This window comes from Pseudophryne corroboree, chromosome 1 (genome assembly GCF_028390025.1).
Source record: "Pseudophryne corroboree isolate aPseCor3 chromosome 1, aPseCor3.hap2, whole genome shotgun sequence".
Taxonomy (NCBI): Eukaryota; Metazoa; Chordata; class Amphibia; order Anura; family Myobatrachidae; genus Pseudophryne; species Pseudophryne corroboree.
Window position 1 is genome coordinate 984,284,228 of NC_086444.1, and position 26,846 is coordinate 984,311,073.

Here is a 26,846-nt window from a genome sequence, read left to right on the forward strand (position 1 = left end):
TTCCCTCCTCTCAAGAGGAAAAAGAGCGGGAATCTCCAGACAAGAGACGGCAGCTTCCCACAAGAGAATTCTCAGGCTGTATCCTTTCCCCACTAGGGCCAGGATGTGTTGAGAATCTTCCCCTAGGGTGTCCTGTTGGCACAGACGGTAGCACTTGCTATTCTCAGGGAACCTGCAGATAGCGTGCACATTCTAGTATACTACCCAGACCAGCGATGGTGTCGGCATGGGTTTATAGCGCTGTGGCAGCGTGGACGGGTACCTTATCAGCAGAGATGAGACCCTAGTATGCAATATAAATATATTAAAGATGCTGTCTTAAGTGATAGATATATAGTTATAAAGCATGCCCCTTAGAGACATGAGTATACTGGGTCCTAGAGTCAAAGCTATGTCTATCTCTGTTTGACGTGTCCTGTAGAATATGCATTGGACAGATGATGCCGACTTAAGAGGCATATGGAAGGCTGAGGATTGTGTGGAGAAGGGTTTTCGGGTCTGGTCTCCACAGCTATAGCTGGTAATTCTGCTAGTTTGCCTTATATTCCTGCACAGCCTAAGAAAGCACGACATTATTAAATGCAGCCTTTCGAATAAAGAAACAAGAAAGTCTGAGGTGCGTCCTTTCTTGTCAGAGCCGGGCAGCTAGTTCCCAGGAACAGAAGTCCTCCCTGGCCCCTACAAAAATCCACCAATGTCGCTGGGGCTCCACAGGCGGAGCTAGGCCCGGTGGGGACACGCCTTCGTAAGTTCAGCCACAAGTGGGTTCACTCCCTGTTCGATCCCTGGGCAATAGATATTGTATCTCAGGGATACAAGCTGGACTGTGAGAAGATGCCCCCTCACCGACGGCCCTGCGGGCTTCCCCCCAAGAGAGGGAGCCAGTGTTAACTGCAATTCACAAATTGTATCTTTAACAAGTGGTGGTCAAGGGTCCCCTCCTTCAACAAGAGGGTGTTATTATTAGACCATGTTGTAATCCCGAAACCAGACTGTTCGGTCAGACCCATATTGAATTAAAAATCCCTGAACATATACCTGAGAAGGTTCAAGTTCACGATGGAATCGCTAAGAGCGGTCAGTGCAAGCCTAAAAAGGGGGAGACTTTATTGTGAATCGGGACATAAGGGATGCATACCTTCAGGTCCCCATTTATCCACCTCATTAGGCGTACCTCTGAATTGCGGTACGGTATTGTCATTACCAATTTCAGATGTTGCCGTTTGGTCTCTCCACGGCCCCGAGAATATTCACCATAGTAATGGCGGATATGATTGTGCTCTTGCGGAAGCAAGGTGTCACTATTATCACGTACTTGGACGATCTCCTCATAAAAGCGAGATCAAGAGAGCAGTTGCTGAACAGCGTATCACTTTCTCTGGAAGTGTAACGGCAACACGGCTGGATTCTATATATTCCAAAGTCGCAGTTGGTTCCTACAGCTCATCTGCCTCTCCTAGGCACGATCCTAGACACAGCCCAGAAAAGGGTTTATTTCCCGATAGAGAGAGCTCAGGAGCTCATGACACTGGTCAGGAATCTATTAAAACCAAAACAGGTGTAAGTGCATCACTGCACTCGAGTCCTGGGAAGGATGGTGGCATCATACGAGGCCATCCCATTAGGCAGGTTCCTTGCGAGGACTTTCCAATGGGACTTACCGGACAAGTGGTCCGGATCACCTCTTCAGAGGCATCGGTTAATCACCCTATCCCCCAGGGCCAGGGTGTCTCTCCTGTGGTGGCTGCAGAGTGCTCACCTCCTCGAGGGCCGCAGATTCGGCATTCAGGACTGGATCCTGGTGACCACGGATGCAAGCCTCCGAGGGTGGGGGGCAGTTACACAGGGAAGAAATTTCCAAGGTCTCTGGTCAAGTCAACAGACTTGCCTTCACACCCATATCCTGGAACTAAGGGCCATATACAACGCCCTAAGTCAAGCGGAGATCCTGCTTCGCGACCAACCAGTTCTGATCCAGTCAGACCGCAGGGGTTCATGTAAACCGCCAAGGCGGCACAAGGAGCAGGGTGGCGAGAGTAGAAGCCACCAGAATACTTCGCTGGGCGGAGAATCAAGTAAGCGCACTGTCAGCAGTGTTCATTCCGGGAGTGGACAACTGGGAAGCAGACTTCCTCAGCAGGCACGACCTCCACCCGGGAAAGTGGGGACTTCATCAGGAAGTCTTCACGCAGTTTGCAATTTGATGGGTACTGCCTAAGGTGGACTAGATGGCGTCCCACCTCAATAAAAAGCTAAAAAAGGTTTTACGCCGGGTCAAGGGACCCTCAGGTGATAGCTGTGGTCGCAGTAGTAACACAGTGGGTGTTCCAGTCGGTCTCTGTATTCCCTCCTCTTCCTCTCATACCCAAGGGCTGAGAATTGTAATAAAAGGAGGAGTGTAAACAATATTCTTTGCTCCGAATTGGCCAAGAAGGACTCTGTACCCGGAGCTGCAGGAAATGCTCTCAGAGGACTCAGGGCTTCTGCCTCTCAGACAGGACATGTTGCAACAGGGGCCCTGTCTGTTCCAAAAATTACCGCGGCTGCATTTGACGGCATGGTGGTTGTACACCGGATCCTAGCGGAAAAGGGCATTCCGGATGCAGTTATTCCTACGCTGATAAAGGCTAGGAAAGACGTGACAGCAAGACTTTTTCACTGTATATGGCGAAAATAGGTTGCTTGGTGTGAGGCCGGGAAGGCCCTACAGAGGAATTCCAGCGGGGTCGATTCCTGCACTTCCTACAGTCAGGAGTGACTATGGGACTAAAATTAGGGTCCATAAAGGTCAAGATTTTGGCCCTATACATTTTCTCTAAAAATGAACTGGCTTCACGGCCTGAAGTTCAGACGTTGTTCCGGGGGTGCTGCATATTCAGCCTCCTTTTGTGCCACCGGTGGCACCTTGGGATCTTAACGTTGTGTTGGATTTCCTGAAATCCCACTGGTTTGAGCCACTTAAGACCATGGAGCTAAAATATCTCACGTGGAAAGTGGTCATGCTATTGGCCTTAGCTTCGGCTAGGCGTGTGTCAGTATTGGCGGTTTTGTCATGTAAAAACCCTTATCTGATCTTCCATATGGACAGGGCAGAATTGAGGACTCGTCCCCAATTTCTTCCTAGGGTGGTATCATCGTTTCATTTGAACCAGCCTATTGTGGTGCCTGCGGCTACTAGGGACTTGGAGGATTCCAAGTTGCTGGACGTAGTCCGGGTTTTGAAAATTTATGTTTCCAGAAAGGCGGGAGTCAGAAAGTCTGACTCGCTGTTTATTCTGTATGCAGCCAACAAGGTTGGCGCTCCTGCTTCGAAGCAGACTATTGTTCGCTGGATCTATAGCACGATTCAGCTGGTTCACTCTGCGGCTGGATTGCCGCATCCAAAATGGTGAAAGCCCATTCCACAAGGAAGGTGGGTTCTTCTTGGGCGGCTGCCCGAGGGGTCTTGGCTTTACAGCTTTGCTGAGCTGCTACTTGGTCGGGGTCAAACAAGTTTGCTAAGTTCTACAAGTTTGATACCCTGGCTGAGGAGGACCTTGAGTTTGCTCATTCGGTGCTGCAGAGTCATCCGCACTCTCCCGCCCGTTTGGGAGCTTTGGTACAATCCCCATGGTCCTTACGGAGTTCCCAGCATCCACTAGGACGTCAGAGAAAATAAGAATTTACTCATCGGTAATTCTATTTCTCGTAGTCCGTAGTGGATGCTGGGCGCCCGTCCCAAGTGCGGACTCTCTGCAATACATGTATATAGTTATTGCTTAACTAAAGGGTTATTGTTATGAGCCATCTGTTACTGAGGCTCAGTTGTTCATACTGTTAACTGGGTATGGTTATCACAAGTTGTACGGTGTGATTGGTGTGGCTGGTATGAGTCTTACCCTGGATTCCAAATCCTTTCCTTGTTGTGTCAGCTCTTCCGGGCACAGTTTCCTTAACTGAGGTCCGGAGGAGGGGCATAGAGGGAGGAGCCAGTGCACACCAGATAGTACCTAATCTTTCTTTTAGAGTGCCCAGTCTCCTGCGGAGCCCGTCTATTCCCCATGGTCCTTACGGAGTTCCCAGCATCCACTACGGACTACGAGAAATAGAATTACCGGTGAGTAAATGCTTTTCTCTAACGTCCTAAGTGGATGCTGGGGACTCCGTAAGGACCATGGGGATTAGCGGCTCCGCAGGAGACTGGGCACAACTATAAAGAAAGCTTTTAGACTACTGGTGTGCACTGGCTCCTCCCACCAAGACCCTCCTCCAGACTTCAGTTAGATTCTTGTGCCCGGCTGAGCTGGATGCACACTAGGGGCTCTCCTGAGCACCTAGAAAGAAAGTATATTTAGGTTTTTTATTTTACAGTGAGATCTGCTGGCAACAGACTCACTGCAGCGAGGGACTAAGGGGAGAAGAAGCGAACCTACCTAACAGGTGGTAGTTTGGGCTTCTTAGGCTACTGGACACCATTAGCTCCAGAGGGATCGTCCGCAGGACCCGACCTTGGTGTTTGTTCCTGGAGCCGCGCCGCCGTCCCCCTTACAGAGCCAGAAGCAATGAAGAGGTCCGGAAAATCGGCGGCAGAAGACTTCGGTCTTCACCAAGGTAGCGCACAGGACTGCAGCTGTGCGCCATTGCTCCTCATGTACACCTCACACTCCGGTCACTGATGGGTGCAGGGCGCTGGGGGGGGGGCGCCCTGAGGGCAATATATGACACCTTGGCTGGCAAATATACATCATATATAGTCCTAGAGGCTATATAGATGTAAAATTACCCCTGCCAGAATTCCAGAAAAAGCGGGAGAAAGTCAGCGGAAAAGGGGGCGGGGCTTCTCCCTCAGCACACTGGCGCCATTTTTCCCTCACAGCTCCGCTGGAAGGAAGCTCCCTGGCTCTCCCCTGCAGTCTGAACGCTACAGAAGGGTAAAAAAGAGAGGGGGGGGGCACTAAATTTAGGCGCAGTATAGATAATATATATATATATAAGATATATAAAAAAGCAGCTATAAGGGAAAACACTCATTGATAGTGGGATCCCAGTGTTATATAGCGCTCTGGTGTGTGCTGGCATACTCTCTCTCTGTCTCCCCAAAGGGCTTGTCCTGTCCTCTGTCAGAGCATTCCCTGTGTGTTTGCGGTGTGTCGGTACGGCTGTGTCGACATGTTTGATGAGGAGGCTTATGTGGAGGCGGAGCAGATGCCTGTAAATGTGATGTCACCCCCTGCGGGGTCGACACCTGAGTGGCTGGTGCTGTGGAAGGAATTACGTGATAGTGTCGACTCCTTACATAAAAGGTTTGACGACATACCAAATGTGGGACAGCCGGCTTCTCAGCCTGTGTCTGCCCAGGCGTCTCAAAAGCCATCAGGGGCTCTAAAACGCCCGCTACCTCAGATGGTTGACACAGATGTCGACACGGATACTGACTCCAGTGTCGACAACGAGGAGACTAATGTAACTTCCAGTAGGGCCACACGTTACATGATTGAGGCAATGAAAAATGTGTTGCACATTTCTGATGTTACCCCCGGTACCACAAAAAAGGGTATAATGTTTGGAGAGAAAAAACTACCAGTAGCTTTTCCTCCATCTGAAGAGTTAAATGAAGTGTGTGAAGAAGCGTGGGCTTCCCCTGATAAAAAGCTGGTAATTTCTAAGAGGTTACTAATGGCGTACCCTTTCCCGCCAGAGGATAGGTCACGCTGGGAAACATCCCCTAGGGTGGATAAAGCGCTCACACGCTTGTCAAAGAAGGTGGCACTACCGTTTCCGGATACGGCCGCCCTGAAGGAATCTGCTGATAGAAAGCAGGAGGCTATCCTGAAATCTATATATATATACACACACAGGTGTTATACTGAGACCGGCTATAGCTTCAGCCTGGATGTGCAGTGCTGCAGCTGCGTGGTCAGATTCCCTGTCAGAAAATATAGATACCCTAGACAGGGACACTATTTTGCTAAACGTAGAGCATATAAAAGACGCACTTTTATACATGAGGGATGCACAGAAAGATATTTGCCGGCTGGCATCCAAAATTAGTGCAATGTCCATTTCTGCCAGGAGAGGGTTATGGACTCGGCAGTGGGCAGGTGATGCAGATTCCAAACGACACATGGAAGTTCTGCCTTTTATAAGGGTGAGGAATTGTTCGGGGATGGTCTCTCGGACCTCGTTTCCACAGCAACAGCTGGGAAATCTACATTTTTACCCCATGTTCCCTCACAACCAAAGAAAGCACCGTATTATCAGGTACAGTCCTTTCGGCCCAATAGGGGCAAGCGGGTTAAAGGCGCGTCCTTTCTGCCCAGAGGCAGAGGTAGGGGAAAGAAGCTGCAGCATACAGCCCGTTCCCAGTAACAAAAGTCCTCCCCCGCTTCCTCTAAGTCCACAGCATGACGCTGGGGCTTCACAGGCGGAGCCAGGTACGGTGGGGGCCCGTCTCAAAAATTTCAGCAATCGGTGGGCTCGCTCACGGGTGGATCCCTGGATCCTTCAAGTAGTATCTCAGGGGTACAAGCTGGAATTCGAGACGTCTCCCCCCCGCCGTTTCCTCAAATCTGCCTTGCCAACCACTCCCTCAGGCAGGGAGGCAGTGTTACAGGCAATTCACAAGCTGTATTCACAACAAGTGATAGTTAAGGTGCCCCTACTTCAACAAGGAAGGGGTTACTATTCCACAATGTTTGTGGTACCGAAACCAGACGGTTTGGTGAGACCCATTCTAAATTTAAAATCCTTGAACACTTATATACGAAGGTTCAAGTTCAAAATGGAATCGCTCAGGGCGGTTATTGCAAGCCTGGAAGAAGGGGGATTACATGGTATCACTGGACATCAAGGATGCGTACCTGCATGTCCCCATTTACCCACCTCACCAGGTGTACCTCTGTTTTGTGGTACAAGACTGCCATTACCAATTCCAGACGTTGCCGTTTGGTCTGTCCACGGCACCGAGGGTATTTACCAAGGTAATGGCCGAAATGATGATACTCCTTCGAAAGAAGGGAGTTATAATTATCCCATACTTGGACGATCTCCTTATAAAGGCGAGGTCCAGGGAGCAGTTGTTGGTCGGAGTAGCACTATCTCAGGAAGTACTACAACAGCCTGGCTGGATTCTGAATATTCCAAAGTCGCAGCTGGTTCCTACGACGCGTCTGCTGTTCCTGGGTATGATTCTGGACACAGAACAGAAGAAGGTGTTTCTCCCGGAGGAGAAGGCCAAGGAGTTGTCATCTCTGGTCAGAGACCTCCTAAAACCAAAACAGGTGTTGGTGCATCACTGCACGCGAGTCCTGGGAAAGATGGTAGCTTCTTACGAAGCAATTCCATTCGGCAGGTTCCATGCAAGGATCTTTCAGTGGGATCTGTTAGACAAGTGGTCCGGATCGCATCTTCAGATGCATCGGCTGATCACCGTCCCCGAGGGCCAGGGTGTCTCTGCTGTGGTGGCTGCAGAGTGTTCATCTTCTAGAGGGCCGCAGATTCGGCATACAGGACTGGGTCCTGGTGACCACGGATGCAAGCCTCCGAGGTTGGGGGGCAGTCACTCAGGGAAGAAACTTCCAAGGACAATGGTCTAGTCAGGAGGCTGCCCTACACATAAATATTCTGGAACTAAGGGCCATTTACAATGCCCTAAGTCAGGCAAGACCCCTGCTTCAAAATCAGCCGGTGCTGATTCAGTCAGACAACATCACGGCGGTCGCCCATGTAAACCGACAGGGCGGCACAAGAAGCAGGATGGCGATGGCAGAAGCCACAAGGATTCTCTGATGGGTGGAAAATTACGTGATAGCACTGTCAGCGGTGTTCATTCCGGGAGTGGACAACTGGGAAGCAGACTTCCTCAGCAGGCACGACCTCCACCCGGGAGAATGGGGACTTCATCCAGAAGTCTTCCAACTGATTGTAAACCGTTGGGAAAGGCCACAGGTGGACATGATGGCGTCCTGCCTAAACAAAAAGCTAAAAAGATATTGCGCCAGGTCAAGGGACCCTCAGGCAATAGTTGTGGACGCTCTAGTGACACAGTGGGTGTACCAGTCGGTTTATGTGTTCCCTCCTCTTCCTCTCATACCAAAGGTGCTGAGGATAATAAGAAAGAGAGGAGTAAGAACTATACTCCTCGTTCCGGATTGGCCAAGAAGGACTTGGTACCCGGAACTGCAAGAAATGATCTCTGAGTACCCTTGGCCTCTGCCTCTCAGACAGGACCTGCTACAGCAGGGGCCCTGTCTTTTCCAAGACTTACCGCGGCTGCGTTTGACGGCATGGCGGTTGAACGCCGGATCCTGATGGAAAAGGGCATTCCGGTTGAAGTCATTCCTACGCTGATAAAAGCTAGGAAAGATGTGACAGCAAAGCATTATCACCGCATATGGCGGAAATATGTTGCTTGGTGTGAGGCCAAAAAGGCCCCCACAGAAGAATTTCAGCTGGGTCGTTTTCTGCACTTCCTACAGTCAGGAGTGACTATGGGCCTAAAATTGGGTTCCATTAAAGTCCAGATTTCGGCCCTGTCTATTTTCTTTCAAAAAGAACTGGCTTCACTGCCTGAAGTTCAGACGTTTGTTAAGGGAGTGCTGCAAATTCAGCCCCCTTTTGTGCCCCCAGTGGCACCTTGGGATCTCAACGTGGTGTTGGATTTCCTAAAATCACATTGGTTTGAGCCACTTCAGACCGTGGAGTTAAAATATCTCACGTGGAAAGTGGTCATGCTTTTGGCCTTGGCTTCGGCTAGGCGGGTGTCAGAATTGGCGGCTTTGTCCTGTAAAAGCCCCTATCTGATCTTCCATATGGACAGAGCAGAATTGAGGACGCGTCCCCAATTCCTCCCTAAGGTGGTATCAGCGTTTCATTTGAACCAACCTATTGTGGTGCCTGCGGCTACTCGGGACTTGGAGGCCTCCAAGTTGCTGGACGTAGTCAGGACCCTGAAAATCTCTGTTTCCAGGATGGCTAGAGTCAGAAAAACTGACTCGCTGTTTATCTTGCATGCGCCCAACAAGCTGGGTGCTCCTGCTTCTAAGCAGACTATTGCTCGCTGGATCTGCTCCACGATTCAACTTGCACATTCTGCGGCTGGACTGCCGCATCCTAAATCAGTAAAGGCCCATTCCACGAGGAAGGTGGGCTCTTCTTGGGCGGCTGCCCGAGGGGTCTCGGCTTTACAACTTTGCCGAGCTGCTACCTGGTCGGGATCAAACACGTTTGCAAAATTCTACAAGTTTGATGCCCTTGCTGAGGAGGACCTTGAGTTTGCTCATTCGGTGCTGCAGAGTCATCCGCACTCTCCCGCCCGTTTGGGAGCTTTGGTATAATCCCCATGGTCCTTACGGAGTTCCCAGCATCCACTAGGACGTCAGAGAAAATAAGAATTTACTCACCGGTAATTCTGTTTCTCGTAGTCCGTAGTGGATGCTAGGCGCCCATCCGAAGTGCGGATTGTCTGCAATACTTGTATATAGTTATTGCCTAACTAAAGGGTTATTGTTATGAGCCATCTGTTCGTGAGGCTCAGTTGTTATTTATACTGTTAACTGGGTATAGTATCACGAGTTGTACGGTGTGATTGGTGTGGCTGGTATGAGTCTTACCCGGGATTCCAAATTCTTTCCTTATTGTGTCAGCTCTTCCGGGCACAGTTTCCCTAACTGAGGTCTGGAGGAGGGGCATAGAGGGAGGAGCCAGTGCACACCAGTAGTCCTAATTCTTTCTTAGAGTGCCCAGTCTCCTGCGGAGCCCGTCTATTCCCCATGGTCCTTACGGAGTTCCCAGCATCCACTACGGACTACGAGAAATAGAATTACCGGTGAGTAAATTCTTATTATATATATATATATGTGTGTGTGTGTGTGTGTGTGTGTGTGTATGTATATATATATATATATATATATATATATATATATATATATATATATATATATATATATATATAGCAGAATCAATATGTTTAGGGAGTAGTCCTCACTGGCGCCAAGCAGCTCAGATGCCACAGAATTCAAATAAATGTCACCACATTTAGCTATACATACAAAAAAACAGAATTTAGAAATCTGCAATACATCACAAGCGCTGAAAACATTAATACGACATCACCCGAACGTTCCTTTTTGGGTTGGATGGAATGTTCTTTTTATCTGGTATTCTTCTTAGATTCAGACCATTTAGGTATGGGGACTCCAACAAAGGTAGTATGAAAAAAAAACAGATATAATAAAAAAACCAATGAGTAGTAAGCTTTTGTAAAAACCAAGGTAAATATAGGTGCCTTTTATAGAGAATTGTTTAATCTTCTAGGGAACTATATAGAATCCAAAGCGTACCCCACTCACACTTTAAGCGGGGATATACAAGCACATCAAGGTTTCTTTATAAGAGTGGTGGCTTCTACCGTTTTCCAAACACCCAGTGCAGATCTCAAGGAGTTCAACCAAGTAAGACTATGGATGAGTTAGGTGTGAGAAGTTGATGCGTACCCCAACACTCACACTGGAAAGGCGGATATGAAACTCATCAAGGTATCTTTATCTTCTTAAAGAAGAAGTCGCGGTCCTGGTGTAGTGTATTTCAAATCACAGATCTGACCACAACAGCTCCAAACTCTGACTAACTAAAAATGATTCCAAAGCGTACCCCACTCACACCTTGAACTGGGACTATAAAGCACATCAGGGTTTCTTTAAGGATGCAGACTTTTTCCCTTGTATTACACCCGGTGTTAGTCTTATAGCGCTACAGCCACTCAAAGATGTGATGAGCCATACAGATGCGTACCCAACACTCACACTCAGAAGGAAGGTGGGAAACCCATCAAGGTATCTTTCTCTCCTTTAGCCAAACAATAGATTTATCAAAATGTGGCGTACCCCAACTCACAGTTTGAGGTACTGAGTGACTCCCATAAAGGTATCTTTTAGGTTCCAGAATTGGAGAATCTTTCTTGCTTGGGTTTAGTGGTTCACCAGAAAAAAATGTGTAACTCCCACAACAAAAATAGAGGAAGGGGGTTACAATATTTATTCACAGTACATGGGAAACACGATGACAAAAAATATGAAAAAAACATATGCAGCCGCACATGTAACAATGGGATAAAAATGGCAAAGAGGAATTATTTTGAAAACCACTTGCACAAAGAGAATAAATATAAAAAATAAAAATTAAAAAATAAAGATAAAATCCAGATGGTGGTAAGCTACTCACACTCCTCACATTTATGAATAAACACAAATTCCCAAGTGCGCTAAAGTGGAATGTAATTACACAGTTTTCTCCAGCGCTATTTTCGTCGGAATGTAGACTGGAGGGTATTTAAATCTGGGGACCTGTAACAGACACCCCTCACCAAATAGTCACCCAAACAAGAGGCCAACAGGCCAATTAGTAAAAAGTTATTTTAAAAACGTATACACAGTTCAAAGTATAAAATTGTGTCAATAAAATGCAACTAAAAGAGTACACAGCCAACACGTTTGTAAGGTGGAATCTAGATATCCCCTCACCTTTTGCAAGGTGCGAGCTCGACAGGGAGTATCTTTACAGACTAGGTTGTGATTCTCTGACTGACAGCACTATTTTAATGCTCTGTAAATATATTTTTGGAACATTTGATTTTGACATTTATAAGGTGTTTAGTATGTGTTTGCATGGCAATTCTGTAAATGGTACCTTCAAGTATTAAGAAACTATTTTCCCCTATAGCTAAAAACAGCTGGACACTTTTTTTTTTTTTGCATTGCATCTGCCACAAGGTGGCAGAAATGTGCTGCAGAAGAGTGGCTTGGTTTAGTAATACATGCAGCTCATTATGTTCATACTTCTTAAGATAAAAATTTTTATATTGAAAATGGAAGCGGTTTTAATAGTTAAAAGAACCATCAAGAAACGTAAGTCATGATTTTAGAGAACATCGATTACATTGCACAGTCATTAATAAAAAATGTTAACCCATTGCATGGAGCATGCAGTCTAATTATAATCAATATGAACACTTTTTGTTACCAGTGTAACTGTAATTAACTCCTCTCATTATTTCAAGCTCGCTATAACCTTTGGCTACCAATTTAAAACACCTTTCCTCTATAAAAGAGCAAGTGTTCCAAAATTGGAAAGGCTTTGCAGTGCTGCATATCAAGATACGTGCATCTGCTATAAAAAGCCTAAGAAACTCAATTGCAATTTTATTGTCCGGTTTGATAGATTTCCTGCCACCTTTGTAGCAGCATAGCTGTTTGTCAATGTAGCCCTCTCCTCCCACAGCTGAACCACATTTTATAAGCCGTAACTGCTATACCAGCATAATTGTCCTACTCTCGTTATTTTCCTCTAAAGAATTCAGCGTTCTGTTGGGTTTCTTTTCCCCTGCGTCTATTTTTGTATAGTAAAAACATTAATCGTATATACTGTATATTTATAAAAAAAAATGTTTTATATACCTCTCCTTCCTTCTTTCTGTCATATACAGTATAATAACATATTACAGAAATGTTGTGTAATAATAATGTGAATTTCATTATGCCAGAATTACTTACATTTTTTGGTGGAAAAAAAGTTGTATATGTACAGACAGTGCTGTACTTGGATATATTTTAGAATTTTTTTTTATTATTCCTAATAAATTGTCAATTATCTTAAATACCTTTTTTTCTTTTTTGTTTACTGAATGCTTATACTTTATATAGTACTATTCATACTTGGTGTAGTGAATTTTAAATTTTAATGAACAAATGTATGTAGAAAGACGAATACGCATATACCAGAATAAATGTTGTTCCTACATTTTATTTGATGAACAAGCTTTAAACATGTGTGCCCTTTGACATTTAAATTCCAAGCTCCATGAACTGCTTGTTGGTTAAATACAAGTGACGGCCTTTTGGTTGGAGATTTAACGATCATCCTTTAAAATGTGTCCCCTCGTGAAATGTGTTTAAATTTATGTATTTAACCACAAACCTAATTTAAAATAAGATGGCATATCTGACCATATCGGAATAAGGGCGGGAAAAAAAAAAAGAAAACCGCTGGTTAGAACAGCTCAAAGATAACCATATGAAGTAGTCTGGAAACATTTTATGCATCCCTTCAATATCCAGTATCTACATGGATTGTTTCATTTTATCTGCCGTATTGAAGCTTTTTTGTTTGACATTTGCAAACAGCATGCAAGTTAACAGATTTCAGTACAATGTGTGGAATGTAGGAACAGTTGTGTTTAGTGTATAGCCCCAGAATTGTTGAGAGCGTTCCAGCAGTAGGATAAGGTTGGGAAGTTAAGTGAGCTATCATTACCCAAGCATCTGCAAAGCTTTGACTAGCTCAATTATTTCCAGTCCTTTCTAGCTAGGTGCCCCTGTGGCATTAAGCAAAACTGTTTTTGTTGCAAAATCTTTTTATGTTCTTCTCTTACGTGAGAACAGCTTTTTCCCCCCCTCCTTTTTTTTTACTGTAGCGTTTTTTTTCCCAATAAATTGTACTCTTTTTAACAGACATTTTGTCTAAAGCCATATAGTAGCTGCATTGTTAAATCAAAATCATTTTAAAATGGGTTTCATGGACTTATTAAACAAAATGCTAAGCAGTAAGGATATTTGCAAAAATATGTATAGAGCTTTGTATATTTTTCTGTGGCATAAAAAAAACCCCAAAAAATAAAATAAAATAAATTATATATATATGTGTGTGTATGTATGTGTATATATTAGTTTAGTCCAGATTTGTAGTCTTGTACAAATAATTGCTTAATGACAAATGCATTGGACAGCAAATAGTTTAAACCAACAGTTTACAATGTGTCATTCTCACTTGCCTTGTACTGACGTATGGTCTTGCTATCTTCACATTCTTGACCTCACTGTTGATATCAGCTAGGAACGTTTGTAGTCAAACTTAATTTCCAGCTTCTCTGTGATGAAGTATTAAATTAACAAATGATAATCTGATCAGTGGGACATTTATAGATAAAGTTTTCCCAAATTTTAATGCCAGCTCAAAATGTCCTATTAAGTTAATTTAGACGTGCATTGTGTTTGTAATAGTGAGAACTGAGGTTTTCTGTACTTACTAAAAAAGCGTTTGCAATAAATATTGCAAAAATACAATTTAAGATTCTGTTTCCGTTCTGTTGGTTTTTGTATTGGTGTGGTCCCTGTTCTGCACTATTAGTGATGACACCTTCCATTCTTTTAGCTACACAGTAAGCAGCTTGTGGCCACTGCAGCCTGCTAATGGGCTATAAAGTGCTACATGTTTAGCTGCCCAGAGAGCAGTAACCAGCAGGCAGTATGTTCTGTGCAAGATGGCGTTCACAAGAAATAGACAAATATGTTTTCGTTAAAAATTTATTTATAACGTTAAAATATCCCAAAATGTTTATCAATTTGATATTTTTATTATAATTAAATTTTGGTTTAAGCAGTGAAAAAATAGGATCCTGTGTTTCTCTATAGAACAAGCTCTGCTGATTTCTGTACAAGCTGTGCAGCTTTCTATACTTGTTCTGAAATTCCTGACTAAATTGGGGCTCAGAGGATTTTTTATTTCTTCCACCAATCTATTTAATTTCCATGTGTTTAAATGGGTAAATGTGAAAAAAAGAGTTGTGTTCAATTTTTGCATTTGTTTGTTTATCCTTGGAAAGATTTGACTGTAAACAAGCAGCACAGGAGTTGGTAGACTGGAACTATTTATTCTGAGATTGTGTACATGTATGGATTAACTTTCCAATCACAGTGAAGATTAATGACTGGTCTTTTAGCCAGCTAATTTAGAACAAAATCTAGTAATTAATTGCCAACTATCAGCTTTTCCATTATACATGCAAGTGACAGAAGAATAACAACCATTAAATGAACTAGCTAGATACTGGCTTGCTCCTTTCTGATACTGAAGAACTGTTGCACTCTTTGCTTGGCATGATAGACTGTAGACATTCTGAAAACAATATAGGATCTTATTAATAGCAAAAGCAAGTGGTCTGGTGGCTCATGAGAACCGCGCTTGCATTGGTTTTTCTAGGCAATTTAAGTGAGTAAACTATTGTAAAAAGCAATGCACAATTAGTACTTCAGTTGTTTAGTTTGTAGATTGCTTGGTGTGTTTTTAGAACCCACAAGTTTCAGTTTACACATGTAAAGAGAATGTTCCGTGGCTAAACACTAAAACATGAGTGAGCATCAATATAAGCCTTAAATATAATTTACTGTTTATATTTAAATAAAAAATAAAAAAATTGCAAGGTTTCATTCATGTTTCCACCCTCCGAGATATTCAGATTTAAGATCTGTATGCAGTTACAATTTTTTATGAACTAAACATTAGGGGTGAGGGGGTTTTATTTAATATAAAAATTTACACTGCAAATATCCAATAGTAACCAGTTATAAATATTCTAATTTGTAGCAGATACACCCAAACGTATTGCTTATTCATGGCTATGGCTCGATTGAGTGTGCAATTCAGAAACACAGATTAATTTGGTTACAGATTTAAGTTAAGGTATCAATCTGTCCTGGACTGAGGTTTTTGTACAGATTGCTTAGAAATTGTACTAGATTGCTTAGAAATTAAGAACACAACGCTCCGTGTGTAGGGGTGCTGGCAACAACGATACACGGTCCTGCGTGTCGCTGTCGCCGGTTCTAGATTGGCCTTCATTCAGGCACAGTCTAGCAGGTCGCTCATTTCACCGCTGGGTGAAATGAGCACCCCCCCACATCGCGCTGTGTGCCGAGTGGGGGATAGATGTGTGCTGAGTAGTCTGTGCTAGATCGCTCAGCACACATCTCCCTCCATGTTTCCCTGTCAGTACGGCCCTTATAAGCAATCTAATCAGATTCCTTAGATTTTAAGCACGCATCTCTCTGTGTGTACCCCCCTTAAACCCATACTGGCATGGTAATCAGCTACTGATAAAATTAAATCTTGTTTGTGTACATATGATAGCAAAGGTATTTTACAGCACCTTGTTTTTCAAAAACATGATTTTTCTTACGTTCTAGAGGATACTGGGGATCCATTTAGTACCATGGGGTATAGACCTGTCCACTAGGAGCCATGGGCACTTTAAGAATTTGATAGTGTGGGTTGGCGCCTCCCTTATATGGCCGTCCTACCAGACTCAATTTAGAAAATGTGCCCGGAGGAGCTGGACACGCTTATGGAAGCTCCTGAAGTTTTCTGCATTTATTTTTCTGTTTGTTATTTTCTGTCAGGACTGTATGGCACCAGCCTGCCTGCTTCGTGGGACTTAGGGGGGGAACGGCCGTTCCCCGCTGATAGGAGACTAGCTCCTGAGGGAACTATTCGCAAGCCCCACCACGGCGAGCGTACATTTCCACAGCACGCCGCCACCCCTAACAGAGCCAGAATAAAGAAGAGTGGTGAGTACTAAGCCGGCGTCCCGGTTAGCGGGTCGCCGACAATTATGACAGCATGAGGGTACGGAGATGCACTGCTGCTAACCGGGGCGGATTGCGTCTCCAGACTCGGTACACAACTGCGTCTCAGTACACTGTACACAGTACCCACACTGGCAAACAAAGCCTTAAAACGGTTCTGTCTCCATTTTAAGCATCAGTATAAAAAAGCGGGAAGTCCATGCACCATTGAATTGGGGAGGATTTACTATGAGCGGATCCAGCAGCTCACCAGCGCCATTTTTCCTCTGAAGTGGACACAGACGCTGAATGACAGGGAGCGCAGCTCTTGCGGTGTGACTCCAGATTACCCCAGCGTTACCAGGGGGTCATAGCAGGGTTCCCCCCCTGCTATGACCCCCTGGTAACGCTGGGGTAATCTGGAGTCACACCGCACATTATTACACATTATTAGTGTACCAAGTCCCCAATCTAGGTACTTCGTCTGCCACCCGGCTAAGCTTGACATTAGCAATAAGGGCGCGGTGTGCTGGCTCCAAATACCTCTGTGTCTCCCTGGAAGGGCTCTTTGTGGGTTAATTGTGTTTTTAACCTTTCCTCTGTGTGTGTGTGTATGCTATCACATTTACAATATGTAAGGCAAAGAGTGTTTTTCATGTTCGGCAGAGTGTTCCTCTTCCTCAGGGAGCTCACTACTATGTACTTAGTGTAGTGCACCTTCTCAGGCTAGCGGGGCTGAACCAGTGTGGCTGGCTTCCCTCAAAGCAATGAGAAAGAGACGCAATACTTAAGACAGTCTGTGGATGAGATTATGAACAGATACTCAGTCCCCAAACAAGCGTCTCAGTCCCTTGCCGTTTGTCCACAAAAACGTTCTCTGGCCTATATCCTGCAGTCTGACTCTGACGCTGAGGGGTCAGACTTGGAGGAGGGGGAGGTGGTTTCAGAAGGGGGAGATGCTACTCTGTCACAGGGAATACAGGCTCTTATAGAAGCTATCAGAGATGTGCTACAAATTCCTGATAAGGTGACAGAGGAGTGTGAGGAATCTTATTTTAATGTAAAAAAGTCCTCTGTCACTTTTCCTGTGTCAAAGGAATTGAATACCCTGTTTGAAGAACCTGGGGTTACTCCTGATAAGAAATTTCAGATCCCTAAAATGTTATTCTCATCTTTTCCTTTTCCTCCTGAGGATAGGAAAAAATGGGAATATCCACCGATAGTGGATGCATCTGTGTCCAGGTTGTCACGAAAGATTGTGTTACCCATCCCTGGTGCAGCCTCCCTGAAAGACACAGCTGATCATAAGATTGAGACTACACTCAAATCTTTGTACACAGCTGCTGGTGTGGCTCAGAGACCCACTATAGCATGTGCGTGGATTACTAAAGCCATTGCTAAATGGTCAGGTAACCTTATTGAAGGTTTGGATTCCTTATCTAGGGGTTACTCCTGCAGCATGTACAGGACTCTGCGAATTTTATGGTGAAGCCATAAAAGATGTAGGTTTGCTGAATGCATGCACCACTGCTATGGCAGTATCAGCACGCAGGGACTTATGGTTACGCCAGTGGACTGCGGACGCAGACTCCAGGAAAGTGGAAGTCCTACCCTTCACAGGAGATGCCTTATTTGGAGATGAAATGGACAAATGGATCTCCAAAGCTACTGCGGGTAAGTCCACATTATCTCCCTTCTGCAGCTCCCCCAACCACGAAGACCTACTCAAGACCTACCCTACAGTCCTTTCGGACTGCCAAGTTTAAAGGCAAAGTCAGAGGATCTTCTACTGCCAGCAGATGCGCTAGAGGTAAACCCATGCAAACGAGCAACTGCCGGTTCTCAATAACAGAGAGCTCCAGTTCTGCTTCCTCAAAGCCTTCTGCATGACGGTGGACCGCGTGGCCTGGAAGATTGGCAGGTGGGAGCCCGACTAAGAAATTTCAGTCACATCTGGACAACATCATGCCAGGATCCCTGGGTCAAAGATCTTATTTCCCAGGGCTACAGACTGGAGTTTCAGGAGCTCCCACCTCAGATTCTTCAAATCAGGCTTACCAGCTTCACAAGAGGCAAGTATAACTTTTCAGGATGCCATTCAAAAACTGGTACAGACTCAGGTCATTGTTCCAGTTCCACCTCATCTGCAAAACAAGGGGTACTATTCCAACTTGTTTGTAGTACCGAAACCGGACGGTTCGGTGAGACCGATTTTGAATCTAAAATCATTGAACCCGTACTTACGAGTGTTCAAGTTCAAGATGGAGTCTCTGAGAGCGGTGATCTCAGGTCTGGAGAAGAGGGAATTCCTAGTGTCTCTGTATATCAAGGATGCATACCTTTACATTCCGATATGGCCGCCTCACCAGGCTTATCTACACTTTGCAGTACAGGACTGTCCCTCCCAGTTCCAGGCCCTGCCATTTGGTCTCTCCAAGGCACCGAGGGTGTTCACCAAGGTGATGGCAGAGATGATGTATCTCCTTCGCAAGCAGGGAGTGAACATAATTCCAGACCTGGACGATCTTCTGACAAAGGCATCGTCCAGGGAAAGGTTGTTGGGCAGCATTGCTCTCACAACCAAACTACTCTTGGATCACGGGTGGATTCTAAATCTCCCAAAATCTCATTTGGAACCAACTCTGAGGCTCCCATTTCTGGGAATGATACTGGTCACAGAAAGTTTTTTATTTTCTTCCATTGGAAAAGGCATTGGTATTCAAGTCGATGGTTTGGGATGTCCTGAAGCCAACCCGGATATTGGTGCATCTATGCATTCGCCTTCTGGATTAAATGGTGGCCTCTTACAAGGCGATTCAGTAAGGAAGGTTTCATGTGAGGCCCTTTCAGCTGGATCTATTGGACAAATGGGGTCCGGATTGCATCTTCACATGCGCCAGAGGATCCGTCTGTCGCCAAAGGCCAGAATTTCCCTTCTGTGGTGGCTAAAAGACTTCTCACCTAATCGAGGACCAAAGGTTCGGGATTCAGAATTGGATTCTGCTAACCACAGATGCAAGCCTCAGAGGTTGGATTCTGCTAACCACAGTTGCAAGCCTCAGAGGTTGGGGAGTGGTCACCCAGGGTGGTGCAGTTTCAGGGAAGATGGTCAAGTCAGGAAGTCATCCTTCCAATCAATATTCTGGAACTCAGGGCTGTATACAATACCCTTCTACAGGCCTCATATCTTCAAAATCGGGCCATTCAGGTTCAGTCGGACAATGTGACGGCAGTAACGTACATAAACCGACAGGGAGGAATGAAAAGCAGAGCAGCAATGTCAGAGGTATCAAAAATTCGCCTCTGGGCAGAAAAACACGTTGCGGCGTTGTCGGCGGTTTTCATTCCGGGAGTAGAGAACTGGGAAGCAGACTTCCTCAGCAGACACGACCTGCACCCGGGGGAGTGTGATCTTCACCCGGAGGTGTTCAGGTGCTTGACACGTCGATGGGGATGTCCACAAATCGACATGATGGCCTCTCGTCTCAACGAGAAGCTCAATCGAGACCCACAGGCAGTGGTAGTGGACGCGCTGACAACTCCATGGGTCTTATCAGATGGTGTATGTGTTCCCTCCACTTCCTCTTATCCCAAGAATTCTCAAAAGAATAGAAAGGGAAACGTTCAAGCAATTCTCATTGCTCCGGACTGGCCAAGAAGGGCCTGGTACGCAGACCTTCTTAGGATACTCCTGGAAGATCCGTGACATCTATCTCTTCGCGAGGATCTCCTGCAACAGGGGACGTTCGTCTATCAAGGCTTACCACGGCTACGTTTGACAGCATGGAAGTTGAACGGCTGATTCTAGCCAGGAGAGGGACTCCTGACAAGGTCATCTTGACTATGATCCAAGCCAGGATCGGGGTAACGTCTAAACATTACCTCCGTATTTGGAAGAAATAAGTCTCTTGTTGTGAGAGCAGAAAATATTCTGCGGTGGAATTTCATCTGGGACGTTTCCTGCTTTTTCTGCAGTCAGGTGTGGATGTGGGCCTACTTCTGGGCTCTATAAAAGTCCAGATTTTGGACTTGTTCATTTTCTTTCAGAAACCATTGGCGTCTCTTCCTGAAGTCCGGATGTTCTTGAAAGGGGTTCTGCACATCCAGCCTCCCTTTGTGCCTCCCACACTACTTTGGGATCTCAATTTGGTGCTGCAGTTTTTCCAATCGGACTGGTTTGAACCGTTCAAGGAGGTAGACGTAAAATATCTTACGTGGAAAACTGTCACACTGTTGACCTTGGCTTCTGCAAGACGTGTGTTGGAGCTGGGGATGTTGTCTTACAAAGCCCTTATTTAATCTTCCATGAGGATAGAGCTGAACTCAGGACTTGTCAGCAATTTCTTTATAAGGTGGTGTCGGCGGTTCACATCAAGCAACCAATTATGGTTCGAGTTGTGACCGACACCTCTGTTACTTCAAAATCTTTGGATGTTGTGAGGGCTTTGAAGGTGTATGTGAAGAGAACAGCTCGTCACAGGAAATCCGACTCGCTGTTTGTTCTTTACTATCCCAATAAGATCGAGTGTCCTGCTTCAAAATAGTCCATTGCACGTTGGATCAGGCTCACTATACAGCATGCTTATTCCACGGCAGGATTGCCGAATCCTATATCTGTACAGGCCCACTCGACTAGGTCGGTAGGTTCTTCTTGGGCGGCTGCACGCGGTGTCTCGGCCTTACAGCTCTGCTGAGTAGCTACTTGGTCGGGTTCGAACACTCCGCTCTCTCCCACCCGGTTTGGGAGCTTTGGTACTTCTCCATGGTAGTAAATGGATTCCCAGTATCCTCTAGGACGCAAGCGAAAATAGGATTTTAATTACCTGCCTGTAAATCCTTTTCTCGTAGTCCGTAGACGATACTGGGCGCCCGCCCAGTGCTTCAGTCGTCCTGCACTGTTACTTGGTTAAGTATTGTTGTTGGTTCAGCTGTTGCTGTTCCTGTTCCATGTTTGGTTAGCTTGGCTTTCCTCATGTTTGTGTGTGCTGGTTCAGAATCTCACCACTATCCTTTTATATCCTTCTCTCAAAGTATGTCCGTCTCCTCGGGCACAGTTTCCTAGACTGAGTCTGGTAGGAGGGGCATAGAGGGAGAAGCCAACCCATACTAACAAATTCTTAAAGTGCCCATGGCTCCTAGTGGACCCGTCTATACCCCATGGTACTAAATGGATCCCCAGTATCCTCTACGGACTACGAGAAAAAGGATTCACCGGTAGGTAATTTAAAATCCTATTTTTACTTAAGGCTTGTTTTTTTTAATCATACAGATGTGTCCACATAGTACATCCTCAAATTGTGCCAAATAGCACAGTCTAGTACGGCACTGACTGCAACTCGGCTGCGCCAAACAATCTGGTTACACCATAAGTGAACAAAGATGCAAAACTGAGGAAAAAGTAGAACAGTCTAAGAGAAACCAAAAATGAATATTTTTTTTTACATCTATTTTCAGGTCACTTTTGAAATGCACAAGGAAAGCATGGCTCAAGTCTTTAGGGACTATGAAGACCACGTGGATGGAGAAATAGGACCTGGACCATCAAGTCCTATACGTACAGTCTCTGGGTGTAGCAGGCCATACGATACCAGACCCCAAACACCACCTTTGGAACTGACAGAAACATCATCAAATATAGAAAAACCAGGCGTAGTTGTAACAGCAGACACAGAACAGAAGCAAGAGAGTGTGGAGAGTCATGTAGGAAACCTGCAAAGTGAAACGGAAACTGAAGTAGATGTTGTGACTGATGAGTTATCACATAATCAAAATAAAATCAATGCAGAGGCCCCAGGAAGTGAGTCAAAGGGGTCCACTGATGGAGCAGAGGCTCCAGGAAGTGAGACAAAGGGGTCTACTGATGGAGCAGAGGCTCCAGGAAGTAAGACAAAAAGTTCTACTGATGGAGCAGAGTCTCCAGGAAGTGAGTCAAAGGAGTCCACCAGTAGAGAGACTGTAACCACATTCTCCAATGAAGGTCAGGCTGAAGGAGCGGACTCTGCACTAGGTGCTAATTGCAATACGATTGAGAGTGTTGACTCTTTAAGCAGCATAGACGAGAAGCTGGATAAGGTGGAAGGCCAAGTAAATGGGGACATCAATGTGGTAGACGGTCAAGACTTGGCAACAGAGACTGAGCTTTCAAAACAGAGTGAAAACTTGAGTTTACAGGAGAAGGAAAAACCCATAGAAAGTAATAGTGAGTTAGTGAGCACACAGGTGTGTACAGAAGCTGTTGACTCAAGTGCACATTCTAACAATCTATCAACAGAAACAATTACTCAAGATGAGACTGTTACTCAAGAAGTTTCTCAGCTCACACCTGCTCCAGAGGAAAATGTTGAAGCTTGTGCTGTAAATGTAGATAAGGACATGGCTTCTGCTGTCACACCCAGTTCAGTTGACACAGGAGATCTAAGCACCAGCACAACCATCACCTCAGATGTTCAGAATTTTGATAAGAAAATTGCTAAGCTTGATGTGTCAAGCATTGCTTCTGATACTGAAAAATTGGAACTAAAAGCCAGTGCCAGCTGCGAGCCAGACCACACTCCAAGACCTGCACCTGAGGTATTTACAATGCACTTCTATTCCCTACAGTCATGCTTTTTAGCCAAGCTTCAAGGGTTTGCTAGTATCCATTTTTATAGTCCTTTTCTGGTCCGTGTTCCCGATCGTACCCACTTTTGAACTGGATTTTTACTAGAATGTGGTTTTTGTGTGGAGCAGGACTTAACGAAATGTACTTTTAACTTAATGGATACCTGCGAAATGCATACATGTACCACTAACATACATTAAAAGGTCATTGTTTGTGTAGTGTCTCAACAAAATGGATGCATGCACTTCATTTATTGTAATGCTTCTGGTTTCTTTGTAAGTCTGTCTTATGCAGGCCTTTTCATGTAGAGGAGTAACTTGTATGTCAAATATTTTGCATGCGAAACTTGATTTTAAACACTGGAAAAGCTTTTTCCTTCTATGAAAACCATTGCATTTGTGGGTTTTATATAGTGCATATTTATTTTTACTTTATTTCTATGTTTTGCTTTTGACTAGCCTGTAAAGCAGCCAATTGCACATGAAGGAGAACGAGTGTTTCCATCTGATGGACAAAGAAGAGACTCAAGATCAACAATGTTTCGTATCCCTGAGTTCAAATGGTCAATGATGCACCAGCGACTACTAACAGACCTACTATTTTCCATTGAAACTGATATCCAAATGTGGCGAAGGTTCGTTTTCTACCATTAATTTAAAACCACAAATGCATTTCTCGATCACTGTATTCCTAAATAGGGTTTTGGAGTTGATAGAAATGTTTCAAAATAAATACGTATATAAATTTCAGTGATCGCAGTAAGGCATATACAGGCATCAATGACATTACTTCTTTCCCAAGTACTCCACAGGATTAGCCTCATGCATCTTTGAATATGTGCCCGATCTCTCTCTTGCAGAAAACAAATACTAAACCGCAGGAGTAGAAAACCAATGAATTGTTAACCAAAACCAAAGAAAAATAAACAAACTAAACAAAGACCTGCACAGCAGTGTTTGTTCTCTGTTCTGAAAACAAAGTTTTATTCAAAACAGAGTAAAATCTAGCTGCATAGTGAAGTTAAGTTGATCTGTGTGTAAGTAAGCAACACATAGTATAATACTAATTTTATTGATAGTGGTACAGTACAGGCCAGCGATAGGTGAGGAGTAATAACTAATAGCGGTAAAGCAGGGGTGAAGATAAGCAGCATTGTACGTTATTAGTAACTGGCGAATACATGACAGTGAAATGTGTTGCATTTATTTAATTACCGTACAGTCCTATACTCTTCAGTAACTATTAAATTACTTGGCAGAAGTGGTCACTATAACTTTTTTTTTTTTTTGAGTAATTAAATTACTCCTGTATTAAACTATATCTGTCCAAAGAAAAGTATGGCAAATTAATATGCCATTATAGATTTCTTTCTTTTTCTTTCATGAAGCTTGAAGTGTGTGCTACAGTTCATCCTGTGCAGTGCAAAAACTGTGCTGGAGGCTAGGTTCTTCAGACCCTTTCCAAAAGGTGGTGGGCCCTGTTTGTCCCCATCCCCTTGGAGCCAAAAGGCACCAATAAGGGGAAATAAAATCTTCGGGACCCCTTTGTCAAAGCTTGAATCCCTGAATTCTGGAGCCTAAAGGCCCCTTAGGGGACAAGGATCTCTTCAGGTTTCTCTCTGCCGCAAGGCTTGGGGTAGCGCATTTCTCCCCAGGGTTGTCCGAAGCTCCCCTTGGGGAACTTATTCTTTAGCTCACCCCAGAAGGAGAGCGCCTCAGGAGACTGTGGGAGGGGGCATCCCATAAGTGTCCATAACATGTGCATTTTCAAGCAGCACTACGGGCACATAGCACCTCAAGTTTCAGGCAGCTGGCCTCTTGATCAGAGGAACAGGTGATGGCCCATAGCCAACTAGGGCACACCTTTTAACCCCACAGCATACATAGACATCTATACCTGCTCTTTGCCAAAAGGCAAAAAAGCACCACCATAAGGTACCCCATGAAATAATATGAAATCTTGTTCATCTTTTGTGAAGATCTGCCTTACCGTTGGAGAAGTATGATCAAATGATCTTAAGCTTTATGTGTATAGTTGGAATGCCGGCACTCCAAATCCCGGTGCCGGAATCCCATTGCGCGAGCAGAATTATGGCGTGGGAACTCGGGCAGTGGATGAAATATGACGCGGGAATCCCAACACCAGGCATCCAGAACATAAGTATGCCGCCCAGTGTTAGTGTTACCCTGTGGGGGAGGGGGTGGGAAGGTTAGGTGCAGGCACCACTGGTGAGGGTTGTGGTTAGACTGCTTAGGATTATGGGGTTAGTGGGGGAAGGTAAGTATACTTTCCCATCCCCTGTCTGGATTCTCAGCATTGGGATGCTGGTGTTGGTCTTTTGCACACCAGCATCCCGACCTCCAGTAAAGCATATCACACCTGTATAGATTTATATAAAACAACTATTAATGTGTTAGTTGAGGTTGGGTAACAGGAGTCACAAGCAAATAAGTTGCAGTATAATCTTTTTTTTTTTTTTTTTTTTTTTTATAAAGGTCAGCTATTACATTCTACCTGCTATAACATAGTATTCCCACATAAAATCTGAGGATTTGTAAATTGCCTTGGATTGTGGAATGAGACATGCTAATTTTCCTTTTTATCATATACACTATATAGACAAAAGTGATTGGACCTCCCCCATCGCGAGCCAGCGAAATGGTGTGCTCCTGTAGCAGACACGTGTTTGTTGAGGTATAAAATGGGTAGAAAGGCATGGATTAGATCACTTGCTAACAAAATGGCTTGCTGGAAGGAGCCAACAGAGTTTGAAAAGGAGATCATCATAGGCTGCGCATCGTCATGTTTCCAGAGAACGTTCTGTAACCCGGATGGACTGGTCAGCTCAGAATTCAGATCTTAACCCCGCTGAGAACCTCTGGGACGAATTAGAGCAAGGTCCTGGACAACAGCAGGTCATATGTTTTGCCATTCAGCCTTATGTACAGGGACCAACTGTGAGACTGAAGAAGGTCGAGTCAGCCTAGGCGTTCTAGGCTGACTCGACCTTCTTCAGTCTCACAGTTGGTCCCTGTACATAAGGCTGAATGGCAAAACATATGACCTGCTCTTGTCCAGGACCTTGTGGACAGTTTGCCAAGTAGGGTGGCTACAATATTCCCTTCACGTGATGGACCTACAAAGCACTAACGTCAATAAAATCTCGATCTATTTGCTGCATGCTTGCTGATATTTTGGCTGCCCCATGCGTGAGGGGGCAGCCAGGTTGGCACAGGGAGGGGCGTGGCGGGACTTGATGACACTTGCATGGGGTGGATCCAGGGGTGTGGCCACATGGTTACGTCACCATAGCCACGCAGGGGGCAAGGCTACGATGACTCGATTCAGCGCAAATTCAGCAGTGGCTTGGGGGGGGGGGGGGAGAGTTGCTTGGCAATGCGGGGGTGAGGGGTCTGGGATAGGTGGTGTGGGTTGACAGCGGCTGGCCGGGAGACTGGACCACTCTCCCGCAAGCCTGGGAGTGCCAGACGATTTTCGGGAGCCTCCCGGCCATTCCGGGAGAGTAGGCAAGTATGATTTGCTGTCAGTGTCCAATCACTTTTGGAAAAAGTTAATGGCTGATATAGGAGTGCCGTAATTAACAGTCTCAATATGGCAAATTGCGTTTCGTCACATACCATGTGACTTTATCAAAGGACTTTGATAAAGTCACATGGTATGTGACGAAACGCGTCAGGACCCCGCCTCCTTATACACCTTGATCCTGGTATCCGTAAAGGTATCAAGTTGCTGATTGAGCTATCTCCACATTGGTTCCACACTCCGACTTTACTTCACTGCCGCCGGCAGCTTTTACCAGCACGCTGCTGACAACTTAACATACCCACCCGGCGTCAGTACGATCACCTCTC

General features: G+C 45.1%; 1 protein-coding gene across 2 annotated transcripts in view; it reads left to right on the forward strand.

Moving 5' to 3' along the window:
* Positions 1–26,846, forward strand: part of LRBA (LPS responsive beige-like anchor protein) — a 1,108,277-nt gene that overhangs the window by 270,304 nt on the left and 811,127 nt on the right. For both annotated transcript variants that reach the window (XM_063920568.1, XM_063920569.1), the window contains exons 22-23: positions 21,828–22,943; positions 23,433–23,608. In XM_063920568.1, coding sequence (XP_063776638.1) covers positions 21,828–22,943; positions 23,433–23,608 — 1,292 coding nt within the window. The remainder of the gene's footprint in view (positions 1–21,827; positions 22,944–23,432; positions 23,609–26,846) is intronic.